The 15795-nt window shown below is 40.6% G+C and overlaps 1 protein-coding gene across 1 annotated transcript in view; it reads right to left on the bottom strand.

Moving 5' to 3' along the window:
- Positions 1–15795, bottom strand: part of LOC134657796 (E3 ubiquitin-protein ligase RNF123-like) — a 36315-nt gene that overhangs the window by 6359 nt on the left and 14161 nt on the right. The window contains exons 14-30 of the mRNA XM_063513349.1: positions 14571–14680; positions 13885–14004; positions 13208–13314; positions 12310–12423; positions 11911–11999; positions 11445–11550; positions 10855–11002; positions 10208–10304; positions 9230–9321; positions 8073–8222; positions 7752–7843; positions 7137–7207; positions 6753–6884; positions 6274–6436; positions 5640–5777; positions 5218–5291; positions 4704–4843 (exon numbers count right to left, since the gene is read on the bottom strand). Coding sequence (XP_063369419.1) covers positions 4704–4843; positions 5218–5291; positions 5640–5777; positions 6274–6436; positions 6753–6884; positions 7137–7207; positions 7752–7843; positions 8073–8222; positions 9230–9321; positions 10208–10304; positions 10855–11002; positions 11445–11550; positions 11911–11999; positions 12310–12423; positions 13208–13314; positions 13885–14004; positions 14571–14680 — 1943 coding nt within the window. The remainder of the gene's footprint in view (positions 1–4703; positions 4844–5217; positions 5292–5639; positions 5778–6273; positions 6437–6752; positions 6885–7136; positions 7208–7751; positions 7844–8072; positions 8223–9229; positions 9322–10207; positions 10305–10854; positions 11003–11444; positions 11551–11910; positions 12000–12309; positions 12424–13207; positions 13315–13884; positions 14005–14570; positions 14681–15795) is intronic.

Raw genomic sequence — 15795 nt, forward strand, 5'->3', positions numbered from 1 at the left:
ATAACTGCATTAAATTATACGTAAATTTGTTCACGAAGAAGCCGTGTACCGGCTCTTCACGCCATAATATTTTTTATTTGCTGTAATTCTTCACAAATCGACACTAAAAGTATCCAAAAATCAAAATATGGAGTTCCGTTTGAGCAACACGCATTACAGTTTTGCCTTTGACAGTAATTGAGTTGTTGTGTGATTTTGAAAACTAGATAACTAAACTAGCAAATTATTATCTACTTATATTTTTACTCACAAATACAACACAGAAATTCAATCCCAAATGTAAACTTTCGTACAATTTCCATACATTGACGACATCACTCAAAATTCTTCTTCGAGTCAGATGGCCGCTGGCCTTGGATCGAAGCAGACGTGTACATCGTCGTAGCTCGTTTTTGACATTATTATAGACATTTCTGGACATTTCATCATATACGCATACGAAAATGTATACCAGTAGATAAATTGTATTTCAAAAAATAGGGTAAATAAATATAATTAAAATTTGATTTGTTGTTATTTACAGGTCGTAACGATCGAAAACAGCAGTAAACTATCCTAAAACAATACGATTACAATCGAATTTAAGTAACTTGTTCCTTCAAAACCCGCTTAAAATGAAAAAAGTTTAAAGACTCGTTTTACTGATTGGGATTGATTTTCATTACTCTGGTATCAATTTTGCGTCATTAAAAAAAATGTATATGACTTCTGTACGTCAATGACTTTTGATGTCAATTGTAATCTTGTATTTACGTTAGAGAATTATATATTCATTTAAATATTACGTACCTATTAATACGAAGCGTAATTCGTTTAATACCTGAAAGTCTTACAGTGTCTACACCTACTTTGTTGCCGTTCGTTCCGTCTATATGTATGCGATTACACCGTGCTGTTCTGATAATCTTCAAGAATCAAGAACAACGGCAAGACCAGCATTTAGTACTAACTAGTTTTTGCGGATTTGGAGACCGAGATGAAGCTTACAAGCCAATACCGCAGCGGCCTGGTTATTGTTATGTGTATATATCGAGTATTATATAAATTTAATATAAAAAAACAATGTTTTATTTCAATGACATTATGTGCGTAGGTATGTAGGTATGTTTCGATGATTATAAGAATTTTGTCCACACAATAATTGTGCAAAGCAGAGACATGCTTTCTTTATGGTATAAGCGGTATGGTACCGTTATTATTTATCAATACCGGTTCGTTTTGAAGTTAAAACTATACCGGTTGAAATATAAAGTACGGTACCGGTATAAAATTACAGCAGGGACAACCATTTTTATAGGTGTACAGTCAGCTGCAGAGAAAAGGTACCACCCTTGCAAAGATGATTGTATGCAGGGGTGGTATATACCTTTCCTCTGCAGCTGGCTGTACCTAAACCATCATTGACCGAGCGTTAGCTAAGGTCTCCGTTTCAACTTGGGCAAAAATGCTTTCGTATATCCGAATTCTTCTCCTTTGCAAATCACATTTCTCAACTGATTCTGATTAACATTTGTAAGGAGGTTCGGTACTCGGTAGTTCGATATAATTATTCGGTTTCTTTTTTTTAATAATTAAAAAAAAAACGTTTATTTCAGACAAACATGGTCCATATTTTGTTAGTACATCTTAACAATTTAAAACTTATAGCTAAGGTTAACTTAAAATAAAACTTAAATATCTATCATATTAAAATAGGCAGAAATTGACATAAAGGACTTAAGCGCCAGTAGGGTCTGTGACACTTAAGACCATTGTGATTATTAGGTACTTACTGGCCCCTATTTCACCACGACCACGGTGACAGATGCAAAAATTGTCGACATCACTGTTGCTGACGTCACAGGCCTCCAAAGGCTACGGTAACCGCTTACCATCGGACGGGTGATGTGCTTATTTGCCACCAACATTTTAAGAAATAAATAAACTCCATTATATTGCCACTAAAAAAATCTTATTTTGTGGCAATTGTCACTAGAAACACGACAATTGTCACGAAATTGCGACACAGAACTCATTTCCTGTCAAGACTTACTGAAAACTCTTTGAAAAATCTTGTGACAATTGTCACAAGATTTTTTCGCAAGAGAAATGTCTGTTTTATCCGATAAAATAAAGTTTTTTTAAATAATACAATGACGGTGGCAAACACGAATACGGCCCGCCCGATGGTAAGCGGTAACTGTAGTCCATGGATGCCTATGGCGTCAATAACAGTGATGTTTTATAATTGTCGTACCTGTCACCGTGGTGAAATAGGGGCGGCGGCATGGAACGTGAAGTGCATTGGGGTAAGTGCATACCGTTCACTCAAGGAAAAAAATATCCCTTATAAGATCAGTCGTGTGTCTGCCATTTTTAGGGTTCCGTAGCCAAATGGCAAAAAACGGAACCCTTATAGATTCGTCATGTCTGTCTGTCTGTCTGTCTGTCTGTCCGTCTGTCCGTCTGTCTGTCCGTCCGTATGTCACAGCCACTTTTTTCCGAAACTATAAGAACTATACTGTTGAAACTTGGTAAGTAGATGTATTCTGTGAACCGCATTAAGATTTTCACACAAAAATAGAAAAAAAAAACAATAAATTTTTGGGGTTCCCCATACTTCGAACTGAAACTCAAAAATTTTTTTTTCATCAAACCCATACGTGTGGGGTATCTATGGATAGGTCTTCAAAAATGATATTGAGGTTTCTAATATCATTTTTTTCTAAACTGAATAGTTTGCGCGAGACACACTTCCAAAGTGGCAAAATGTAACTTCTAAAATAAGAGAATGATAAAACTAAAAAAAATATATGATGTACATTACCATGTAAACTTCCACCGAAAATTGGTTTGAACGAGATCTAGTAAGTAGTTTTTTTTTATACGTCTTAAATCGCCTAAATACGGAACCCTTCATGGGCGAGTCCGACTCGCACTTGGCCGCTTTTAATCCAGTGAAATTGTAGAATTTTGTAACGTGGCTCTTCTGCGTCAAATCCGGTAGTTCTGATTTTTTGCAGACTTATTTATGATGTTGGCCCAATTAATAATCCAGGTTTGTGACCTCGAGCGCCGAACGCAACTTTGTCAAAAATCGAAAAAACCGCGAAAATTTCGGTTTTCTTTTAGATTTGGGCGATTATAACCCTAAAGGACTAGTTTTTGATAGTACCTTTCTTAAACGTTTTTAAAGAAGACTAAATTTGCTACAATACGAGATTAGAACTGTCGCTGAAGGTTGAACCAGCCAAAGAATTATAAGTAGATATATGCACTTATCCCAACGCACCTCACGTTCTACTCTGCACGGGGTTCATTGCCGCTCCTACCTCCGTAAGTAACTATCAACACCTACATTATCAAGGCTACGATCGAAGATAATCGGTTCAGCACTGAAATAATACCGGTGGAATACCGGTATAATATTTTTTATTTTCATTTTATTAATTTAATAGCGAAACAAAAGGCGAATATACGACATAAAAGTATATCGGTAAAGATATTAGAGGTACATTAGCCAATACTGTTTCCATATATTTTCAAATTTTCTTTTGTCCGCCATAATGAAATTTTGCACCCTGCCGGAACTTTATTTATTTAAATTCTCATTGAATTGATTTTGCGCTTTATGAAAAGTCGTATAGAGTATAGAGTAGTAAATAAAATTTTACATTTGACTTTATGACATCTGGTTTTATTCGGTTTAACTTTAGAAAACGCGTATCTCGACAAAGCCATAATGTAGAAAATTGTCAACAATCAAATGAATTTTTAATACGTCACGTGTGACATGAACAGACAAGGAAAGCAAGATTAAATGTATTGTTTCTCTTTCTTCTTTCAATGGAACGCTTTTCCTAAAAGGAGGCCAGTGGTTAACACTAAACTCAACCAGCTATCTTAAAAAAAAGTTGATGGGTCAGTGACCTGTCCCAGTAAAGTGAGGTAGTGTGCGTGAAGTGCGCTTGTGTGTGAAATGGGGTAAATTGACAGAATCTGAAAATTTACCCACCTCTACCGTCACCTTAAGTTTTCTGATACGTACCTAATTGCTTTTCAAGAGCAATTACTTTCTGCCCAGCAGTCTTTGGATCTACATCTACATAGTCTTAGTGCCTCCGCTGTATTGCGCGGGCGTACGGAGCAGGTACAAGACCGCGGGTACGATTGCGGTTAAAATCCGTCACACGAGTTCGCGCCAGTTAGCGTTGCTCATACTATTTTTTTAATCATCATCATCTCCTAACCGTTTTCGGCCACAGCGACTGCTTTCTACCGCTGAGAGCGTCGCTGGTGCGCTCTCAGGTGACTGACATAACCAAACTTTGCAGCAAATGTGCGGCCACACTCGCTGCAGGTCAGCACCCCTCCGACGTAATTATATGTGATGGCCACAGCTGCCCTGCTAATAGTAAGTGCAGTACTTGCATGAAAATCATCGTTTAAATAAAGAACTTATTCAAAGAGAACAAGATAAACAATACTTTTCAACTGCGATTACTGCATATGTTGTTAGCACGGCAGACAGGTGGTCTGGCCTTTTAGCTCGTCACGCTTAGTGTCGAGTTCTGAGCGTCGCCTGGCTTCAAATTCACGCACGTGCATCTGCACAGTATGCCTCCACTGTGGACGGTCACCAACTAGAGTCTCCCATGTTATTGGCTCTCTTCATATGCCGCTTCAACACATCTTTGAACCGAACCAACAGCTGAGGCACTTACCTCTTGCATCATAGTGATGAACTCTGAGAACGCCCAGTTGAGTTGACTCAGCAGCGAGTTGAAGAATGACGCAGCTTCTTTAGGATGTAACGCTATGTAGTCTCGTATTCGTCGTTGGATCACTTCTGATGGACAGGGGCCTGTAGATAGTTCAAAATATGATATTATACCTTTACCTACCTAGTACCTACCCACAGACTTATACAGATTGCGGAAATGTTCTAAATAGTTCTAGCAAATATCAGAATTGAATACAGAAATATGGACATCTCGCAATTTCGGAGATATTAGTACATTTCAGCATTGTGCACTGAAGGTCACATACGTCTTGTATTTGTTTAACATTGGATGCTGCGCAGGACGCCCCGCTGGTCACTTGTGCTCGTCCATTACGTTTGGGCCCTATTATGAAGTGCTACTTTCGTAAAACTGCACACCTATCTTTTACTAATAAGTAGTGCGAGACAAAAAGGAGCGGAATTTGTATTTGAAGATAGTACAAATAGGTACATACCAAAACATTGACTCATAAGTCCGGCATCTACTTTGGCACCAAGATTGTTTACTGTCGGCTCTCTGTCACCGTATCTGTAAATAAATGTATGTATTAGGTAAGTATACATTTTAATGCATTCAATATACCTACATTATATCTTTTGATTCCTGAATAAAGCTCGAGCGCATGACTTTCGTAGGCAGTGAGATAGCTAAGACTTTGTCATAAGTTTACATTAACACCAGCCCTGTGTAACTTGGCCACGATGAGAAAATAATACAAGAAAAAATTACAATCGTCGCTGTTAACGTCAGCATCGAGCGATATCGCTTGTAGCGATTTAAAAAGTGTAGACGCGCGTGTTAGTTTGTCGGAGACGAAGAAGTGTTGTATTGTATTGACACCCGGTGTGCACTGACCTTGATAGTTTAGTAAGTCACCTGGCAGCAAGGTGCGGCCACTGCCGGTGCCGAAACCCGAATCCTGAGCCGTGCCAGAAACGTACAAGCACCCAGTTGGACTGCGCCCATGCTCGGTTCTGGTACGGACGGATCAGTTCTTCCACCATGCACATTTGACTGCAACAATTGATCAGCATTGAACCTAATTAATGTTATCTACAGGTTAGCAGTGTCTGCCACTCTAGGCCTCAGGTCCTGTAGTAAGTACTAGCCGTCATATAGGTAGACTGCCGAGTGCCGAGTGCCGTTCTTAATATCTCGCCGCTCTAGGCCCGCGCGGGCCCACTTGGCCTTAGGGTAAATCCCCCACTGCAATATTCGATTATTTTAACCGCATGGTTTGTAAGGACAATACGTAACAACATTGATCAATTGTAGACACCGCATCGCTTCTATCTCTCGTTTAGGTAGGTACAAAAGTTAACTTCAAGTAAGACCATTGACTACGAAAAGAAACTAATATATAGTGGAAGCCCGTTCTGTTTTGATCTCTAGTACGCGTGTGCCAAATGGCTAAACTGTCCATCGATTTGCGGTTTTTCTTTGAAATTGGGCTTGTACGGCTTCCACTAATAGGTACCTATCTTCTGTATTTTGAGGAAGAAACACTTACTGTTTGACAGGCACCCGCTCGATAGCCCTCATGGTAGGCGGTTGCGTGGCAAACGATGCCAGCGTCTGTACCAGTGACTCTCGAGTACTGGCCAACACAATACGCTGGTCCGCGAATTCAGAACACAGGAAAGACGCGCAGGACACCATAAGATCTTCCCATTCTATAGTAAACACGAAAAGTTTATTGATACAAGATTTTATGACGACTAATTCTAATGCATCATCTAGACGACCCAAAGCCCTCAATAAAGTCATAAGGAGAATCAGCTATTGTCATTCTAGAAAACAAAGCCTACTGAAAACCAAGTCACTTTTTCTCTGGTCTGAAGAACTAGCGCGGTGGGGTGTGTATATACATCCAACCTTCGTGGTGGTTGGTGGTACGTGGAAGCTTACTTATGAGGCGACTATGGTCTTCCCTGGTTTCTCAATGACTCTTTCTCCAAGGTGTGACATAAGTAAAGTACTCAAGTTTACCTGGTATCTTATGAACTGGTACTGTGGGATGCATGTACAACCGGAGTGTGTTGCAGAGTTCCAACATGGCGTCCACATGGTATTCCGGTACGAACGCGAACAGGGGCTCAGAGAACTCGCGCGGCCCTGGTTCTGGTAAGAAGACAGCACGAAAGGAGTCCCGTTTCTCAAAAGCTTGTAACTTGTAATACAAGCGGATGCCACTTTTTGACAGCTTTTGTTATAAAGGGACTTCCACTTGTATTACAAGTTACAAGCTTTTGAGAAACGGGCCCCTGTTCACGACTTTAGATGTTTACAATGTGTATGAGATGGGATGCTCATAACATTGAATAGAAATAATATAACGTTAATACCATTATTATTTCACAAGTCACGACTTACGATTGGCCGGTCCGACTTGTGTGTTGGATGCGTTTCGGGGGGTGGCCGCTGTTGAGTTTGGCGTCTGGGGGCTAAACATAGGAATTTGTTATATTGTAAGGCTATTGTATGTATGTATGTATGTATGTCACTTTATTGCACATAAACAGGTTTACATAAAACGGACAAAAACAAAACAAAAATAAGAATGTTATGTACAAAGGCGAACTTATCCCTAAAAGGGATCTCTTCCAGCTAACCTTTGCGAAAATGCGAAAGGATCAAACACTAACAGGTGAAAGGCTATTTATAGGTAAACTGATAACTTAAACTACCGCGGTGAGGTTGCGAGGTTGTATGATTTGTTTTACATGTTCAGCCTTATTTAACCCAATAAACAATTGTCAACTCTAAAAAAACTGACTGCCAATATCTAGTCTCCAGATGTGCAAGTTGCGTTAAGTTTCCAAAAAGTTTTTGGAAAATTTTACAGGAAATAAAGAAAACGAAACGAAAGGAAATGGAAAATTTCGATCACCACAATAATATCAGAAGTGTCCGAATTTTTTCTATAGCAAATTTTCGTAAGTACCTAATTTTGGAAACGATATCTACAGCTGTAAAAACAGTGTTTACCAATTACTGGAGCTGTCTGTGTATTCGAGCTGTAGGGACGCGTAGCTTCCAAGTAGAGAACTCTTCCCTGGAAGGATCTCCTTACTGGCCACCTGTAATGACAATTATGTTATTCCTAGCCAATCAACTTGCACAAAACATGAACACGATCATCAAGTTTACTTGATCCAAACACTAGTTATGGACGTAAAGGTGAATATCTAAACGAAATTAGAAAGAGACAGTACCTGAAACTTAAATGAAGCTGACAGTTTTGTTTATAGCATATTCGCAGAGAATGCGAAGTACTTGGCCAAGTCAATCTGTCCGTGTGTTGAATACCTGAGTGTGAGCAGCATACTCGATGTCAGAGGCAAGCCGCATAGAATGCAGCGTGCCCGCGAAGTGCTTGGCCAAGTCCGCCTGTCTGCTCTGTGTCCAGACAGCTCCGATCACCCACGCCATTTGCAACGCTCCGGCTTTTAGCTTCTCCTAAAAATCATCGATACTTTAACTCTCGTAGCAGCTATAACCAGTAGGAGGTAGGTCGGTAGGTAGGGGGGTAGGGGGAGGGAGGTAGGTAGGTATTATACTTCGTTTTTTTAGCATTAGAAATAAGGTAAACAATCTTGATGTGTCTTTTAATTGAAAAACACATTTTAAAATTTTTAAATAAGTTACGGTAAATATGTAACAATTATGAATCTAATACGATATTTTATAGTCTTCTGCTTTCATAAGTAATAGTTATTGATTTTTAAAAAGTGTTTTTCAATTAAAAGACATGTCAAAATCGCTTACCTTCTTTCAAGTTCTTTCTAATGCTAAAATAAACGAACTACCTATAAAGGAAAATAACTTAAGTAACATGACCACTGACCACGCAAAGGATCATGCCATAAGTGCTGGTAATGCCTGATTCTACAGATTCCCTGGACCTATTTCGTACAACTACGGATAAAAAACGACCCATAACGTATGGCACCATCAAATGATGGCAGAAAAGACTAAGGTACTGTGGATGAACGCAGTGGATCGACCTATCTGTGAAGACTGTAGAAATGCCTTCCACAAAGTATTTTAAATAATCTAATACCTTTAAACGAGCAATTCTTGTTTATTTATTTATTTATATATATATATATATCATCATCTTCCTCGCGTTGTCCCGGCATTTTTTGCCACGGCTCATGGGAGCCTGGGGTCCGCTTGGCAACTAATCCCAGTAATTGGCGTATATATATATATTTCGGGGATCTCGGAAACGGCTCTAACGATTTCGATGAAATTTGCTATACGGGGGTTTTCGGGGGCAAAAAATCGATCTAGCTAGGTCTTATCTCTGGGAAAACGCGCATTTTCGAGTTTTTATATGTTTTCCGAGAGAAGCTCGGTCACCCAGATATTACCTATTACCAAAGACCAAGTAGGACTGGATGGCACACAAAATTGAAAATTATACTAGTATTATATTTTGTTGAACAAACGTATTCAATTACCTCGTAGACACTTTTGGATCTTTCGAGTTCTTGAAGTATTTTTTCAGTCAATTCCTTTTTTGGTTTGTCCGATTCGGAAACTTGATGTTTACCTGTAATGTAAGCAAAATGTTTTATGGGCTTCAAAATTTCGTAAGAGGAGGTCCAAAATTCGTCGGAAGCTTATTTGGGGCATTATCTATGAAAAGGGAAGGGACCTTATTGTCGATGGCGTTTACGCCGCACAGCGCCGCGCGGCATTGTATTTATATCGGAGCATCGTTAATAATGGCGTAAGCGCCATCGACAATAAGGTCCCTTTTCATAGATAACGTCACATTTTATGTATACTGTCTGTAAAACTGAATAAAGCTAGCAACATCTTTATTACATAGTGAGCTCTCGCTTGTCATTGGTTGACAGATTGGCTCAAAGCGTATTTGAATAAAAATCACATTGTGATTGGCTAGTTGGCTGTAGCGCTTCTCAGTCTAAAATAATACGCATACCTACATGTACAATGATACGTAGAGAACCGAATATATGCCTGCATTAAGTAGGTACACATCAGCCGGCCTAGCTAAGGTGACAATCGCTATCGCTTCGACAACGAAACGCTTTGTGTCTCTCTATCACTCTTCCACATTGACGTATAATATCTAAGGACGGGCTAATGGGGCACTAAAAATCGTACTAGTTCAGCGGTGTTACTCACGAATTTCAGCCAATCGTGCAGTCTAACGCAACTAGTTGCGACCAATAGCGCGCGTAATGCGAACTCTCAACCAATCGCGCGCATGATGCGAACTCATCAACCAATCACGTTGTAGCGGTTTCACACCGCTGTACTGGCCCCTGTCATGCCTCATTTTTATTGCCCGTAAAGCCACTCCGCTAGATATCTATGTCAATGCTCTTCCATATTAGTGCGACAGCCACAGTTGCGTTTCGATCGCTACGGAGCGATAGCGATTGTCACTTTGGCTAGGCCGGCTGTACCTTCAGCTTCCAATTCGCTGGTTATGGCAGCGATGCGATGCTCGATGTCGTGGAGGCAGTCTGCCATGTCTTGCTGATTGTCCCTTAGCTCGCATAGCTAAAACATATAAGTCATATTTTCATTAAGATTCTGTCTTGCCACTATTATGAAAGTAAAAATTACATACCGTTTCATTGCGACTAGTCTTCAATTTTATTAATATAAGTATTATGTAAAACATTTGTTTTTTATTGTCTTCTACTCTTCGCGTGTTGTGATGGTGCTCAGAACTGGTCTAAAGGTACCTTCTCAGCATGTTTGATAGCTGAGCCGTGGTATAATGCTAGTAGTCCATTTGGCAGTTGCAGATACCCAGTTCTGACGTTGATGGAGCCATGGTATCATGGACCGGGTACCCATGAAGTGGCAGTGCTGTTTCTCCTGAACCAATGGGGTTGGCAACTGTCAAAGGTTTGCATAGATGATGCCATCATAGCTTGCCCCTTTTTTATGAGTTTTGGCTTAAAGGGCTGGCATCCAGAGCATTAAAAAAACAGAAATTTGACACAATTCTATATATTAGGGATTGACAGGGCAAGCTATGATGGCGCCATCTGCTAAATACTTCGACCGGCCAACCGCATTGTGTGAGGTGGGATTCCTTTACCTTCTCAGCATGTTTGATGGCTGAGCCATGATACAGCGCCAGCAGGCCGTCCAGGAGCCGAAGATACCCTGTCTTGACGTTGATGGAACCAGCTCCAGGCATCATGGAGCGAGTGCCCTTGAGCGCCAAAGCCGTTTCTCCTGTAGACCTGAGAATATGATGATATTGGTCTGCAGTGATTCTAAAGACTCTAGGCTCCGAAGTAGCTCGACATACAACCGGGATGAACCTTAATATTCTAATTTAATTTATTTTCTTTATTGGGGAAAAAAACAGATACAGGCCAATAATATTTACAGGAAAAATTACAAAATATAGCCTACATCCTAAGACAATTCCCACTAGGAGGTGTGACAATAGTTTTAGGATAGCATTGTGATCGGAACTAAATAAACAGACTTACATTACACTAAAATGCGAATTTTGACACTTCCAAAGCGACATTGAGCACAATATGAGAGAGAAAGAGCGTATTTAAATAAGGAGGGAGGGGATTCGAACTATGTTACACATTCTGTCTCAGACATGGGCTGATCATAATGGAGTGCGGAGATTTTGGCGTTCAGAGGATTTCCTATTAGAATACCTACCTGTTGGGAATTGGCGGTAGCGTGGCGTGCATGAAGCGGGCCATCGAAGAAATTACTTGAGGCAGTGTTGCTAGACCGGGAGAACCTGCACCCATTTCGCTCACACCTGCGGTAAGCGTTTATACTTTTAATGATATAGAGCTTTCAGCTATCTCATTCTCTCAGGTATTGGTGCTAACGTCACCGATAATCCCTTGCGATTTGCAATCCATTGATAGGTATCAAATATAAGTTCCGAAAAACTCACTGGGACGAGCTGGGGTTTAAACTCGCAACCTCCGGATTGACGGGCTGGCCACGACATTGCGCGACTGGCTTCACTAAGGCGACAACCATAGGTTGGAGTGAGATACAGCGATCGGACCTTTCGTTCCCAACTATGGTTTTCGCCTTAGCCGAAGCCAGTAGGCTACCAGAACTTCAGTAATTTAATTAATTATAATAATAAGTAATAATACATAATTACCCATGTCAATCCCACCACCCCTGTTGTAAGTGGGCTCAAAGCTTTGCACGAACGGATTTTCTTCTCCCAATACATTTATTAGCTCTTGTCTGAAGAAAACAATAGTTATTATTATCATATTTTGAATGTCCGGCCGTTCTCCTCTACACCTACAGGTCACATTCCCCAACCAATTCTCGTGAATTAACCCGTGGAGCGCCCCAGAATTACCATAGTATGGAACTCCTATACCTACTAGTTACCAGCACACGTGTCTTGGTAGGGCGCTCCACGGGTTAAGCAGCCTCAGGGAATCAGGGTTTGGATATTTTTCAAAATGGCGGAGCCAAGGGGTCACGAGATCGACTAGTAAGTGTTAAGGTAGCTATTTGCATGAATCAGGTAAAAGAAATAGCGTACCGTAAGGTTCTCACTAGAAAAGGCAGCACGCCGCCCAGCCGATCCACGTTGTAGTAGTCCAGTTCTCCGTCGATGAACGACTTGGGTGGGGTGTAAGGATGAATGGCAGTGTTGCTGTAGAAAGGGAAGAAAGTGAGAAGGTTATCACACTGGTGAGGTGTCATTGTGAGGTGCAATTACGTGGCCTAAAATGAGTATTTGATTGAAAGAGAGGGGACACAAGAAGGCGTACCATTTGCGAGACCAGCTGTGGACAGTCTGGGTTCCTCACGTATCATTCGGCACGCCGCGGTCACGAGAGCATAATTACGCCTCAATTTCAGGGAGTCAAAGCCCAGGGTGCCAAGCAAAAATTTCGTCGGGTAAATGAAGGGAAAGTACCCATAGGTGTTTTTTGTTATTGCGTTTATGTTGATTATGTTAAATGGACATTTCTTGATATCTGTTAGACAATCCAGTTAACACAAAACGGGTCTGCTTCGGGTTTAGAGTCAGATTTGGTTCCGATCTGGGGCTGGTAGAACCAGGCCTGCTCCGGGTCCGGAACTGGTCTGAGTCTGAGTCAGATTACGGGGTCCGGGTAAGGCGGATCCTATGTCCACATGTGATCTGTATGTATTTTTGAGCTAATAAAGCGGTAGGATGTGAAATTGTGCAAAACTGTGTCAAAAGAGGCTCCTCTACAATTCCTCGGACCTCTAGTGCAGACTTTATTTCAGGTCTAATACTAACGTTTGGCCCAGAGGCTTCTCGTCCCGCAGCTTAAGCACGGCGAACAACAGTCGAGCGTGGCATCACAACAAGATGGCAGAAGGTTAACTCAATAAGTAAAACATCCTCTAAGGCATACATAATTACATATAATACTGTCGGTGGTTAACCCAGTGAGTATACTGACGTTTGACCCAGTGGTTTTTCGTCCCACAGCTTAAGCACGGCGGACAACAGTCGAGCGTGGCAGCACCACGAGATGGCAGGCGAGTTGCGCGATATGTTGAACAGCCTCTGTACCAAAAAAGACCCGTGAGGGTATTTCATAAATTAAATATCTACTTAGCGCCACTTGCACCATTCCACTAACCCAGGGTTAACCGGATAAACCTAGAGTCACAATGGTTACCAGTACAATTTGACACTGATTTTACTCGGGTTAGTGAGATGGTGCAAGTGGTCCTATTCAATATTTACCTATACATTGAGGATCTAAGGGGTCACCAGAACCAGAGCTCGATTAAAATATGTTAATGTCTTAACTCCTAATATTTTATGTCTACCCCTTTTTCCGGGCTTAGCCATCAGACTTGACGTCTACACAGCCCTTAACAGCTTACGTTTGCTGATTTATTATTTAATTCGGCACTTCTCAGAAAAGTTGTATTTAAGTAAAAAGATTCTACAACAGGCGGCCTAACCACAAGATGACGATCGCTATCGCTTCGCCAACGAATCGCTTTGTGTCTCTTTATCACTCATCCATATTAGTGTAGCAGTGTCAGTTGCGTTTCGTTCGCCACGGAGCGTTAGCGATTGGCATGTTGGCTAAGGGGCCAGGTTATTAAAGTCGGGTAAAATCACCATGTCCAAAATGCAGTTGTCCATGATGTATCTCCTGAACTTCTCCATGAAGATCTTCCTCGTCGACGGAACCATGTTCGTGCCGTCCGAGTTGTCCAGCAGCATCAAGAGAAACTCTAGCTGTGGAACAAAAGGACCCATCATCATCATCAGTTGGCGCTGACGTCACCAATAGATTTTGAATGCCATTAAGACCCACTTGTACCATCCCACTAACCCTGGATTGAGCAGTTAAACCGTTAATCCAGTGTCAAATTGTACTGGTAGCTATGGTAACTCCAGGTTTAATCGGTTAACCCCGGGTTAGAGGAATGGTGCAAGTGGGCCTTAGACGGTTCAATAACACGCATGCAATATTCGATACATACACATACATACTATAGACACACACATCTACACGTTACACTACACCTACAGTGTGTGTAACTAGGTTACTACAAAATACACTGAATTCAATCCATCGACCAAATATCGCAAATGTAAAGAAAATCGTATGCAAAACACTGATTTAAACTTTCACGTTCTTTACACATTATTAAATTGTTCGTGTTGGAGCTTAATAACGGCGTTGTCCCTGTGGTCTCGGAGAAGAATCGTATGCAAGTTCTTGAACCGCCATATAGTACGGCTTAATCGTTTGCCACTACCGTGGTAATCAACAACTTATTAAATGGTTATGAAGGTACCTGGATCTGCTCTAAGGGCGCGACAGCTTTAGTGATTTTATTGCAGTCTTCCTTGTACTGCGTTTCTATTTTAATGTCGTCAAGTGATGTGGTGTATTCGTTTTTAGTTCCTGTAATTAATGTATTGGAAATTATCGAAAGGGACAAATATTACAGGCCGACCAGAAAGAGTAGAAATTAATTGGGCTATATTAAAAAATAAATAAAAATAAAATATTATGTACAGATGTAGAGCATAATTATTTTCCATCGCTTTGTCACGGCAAAGTACGAACGTGTCTTGCTATTTCCTTCGATCAACACGGGCTTCCGACACGTCGGAAGGGATAGGCCCAAGCGATATCTTGACATTCAAATCATTCTGCCATTTTTCGCGGGGGGGAACGTGCACACAGTCGCACTTATCACACACTTACATACATAATCCAATCTGTAATGACGACACAAATACATAGAAAATGACACACGTCAAAGACAAATCTGGCAAACCTCGATCTCTTTTTGTGTACGGACGAGTCACAAGTGTGACAATTAACACGCACACTAACACATTTACGTAGAAGAATTTTATTGTATTCTGAGAGATGAGAAGTCGGATTTGTCGCTCGACCGATCCACAATTTGTACTGGACGAGCAAAATCGATAAATCCAGCAATTACATGAGACTAAAATATAATAATTTAATTGTGTTTAAATGTAATTAAACGTATGACATGAAAAAAAAAATTACATGTGAAATGTAACACCTTCTTTTTGTAAATTTGATGTCCTCGACCTCTTTTTACAACAAAAAACCGAGCAATTAGGCATTTTTTCTGCTGCTGTGTTCACTCGCGCGTCTGGACTCGGTCTAGTTAAAAATCCGAGCGCAACTAGTTTTATTACCCGCGCTAGATCAGTTGATCTTGTACCTAGGCAGAGGGGAAATAGTGCGAATGCCGCATCCCTTCCGTGTTGATCGAAGGCTATTTCAGTCAGTCTTGGTACAAAAAGTATAGGTTGACTGAAGTAGGCATGACAAATACGAACGTTTCCAAGAAGGGTAAGTAATAGAACGTATACAAACCTATAATATATTGCTCAGAATATATAAATTCAATTAGTATAATTTTGAATGGCATAACGTGCAATAAGTATAATGTGTGATACGTATAACAATGAATTCCATAATTTTATAACGTATAATGAACTTTACATATAATATCGTTTATGATAAGTATAAAA

This window comes from Cydia amplana, chromosome 21, assembly GCF_948474715.1.
Source record: "Cydia amplana chromosome 21, ilCydAmpl1.1, whole genome shotgun sequence".
Lineage (NCBI taxonomy): Eukaryota > Metazoa > Arthropoda > Insecta > Lepidoptera > Tortricidae > Cydia > Cydia amplana.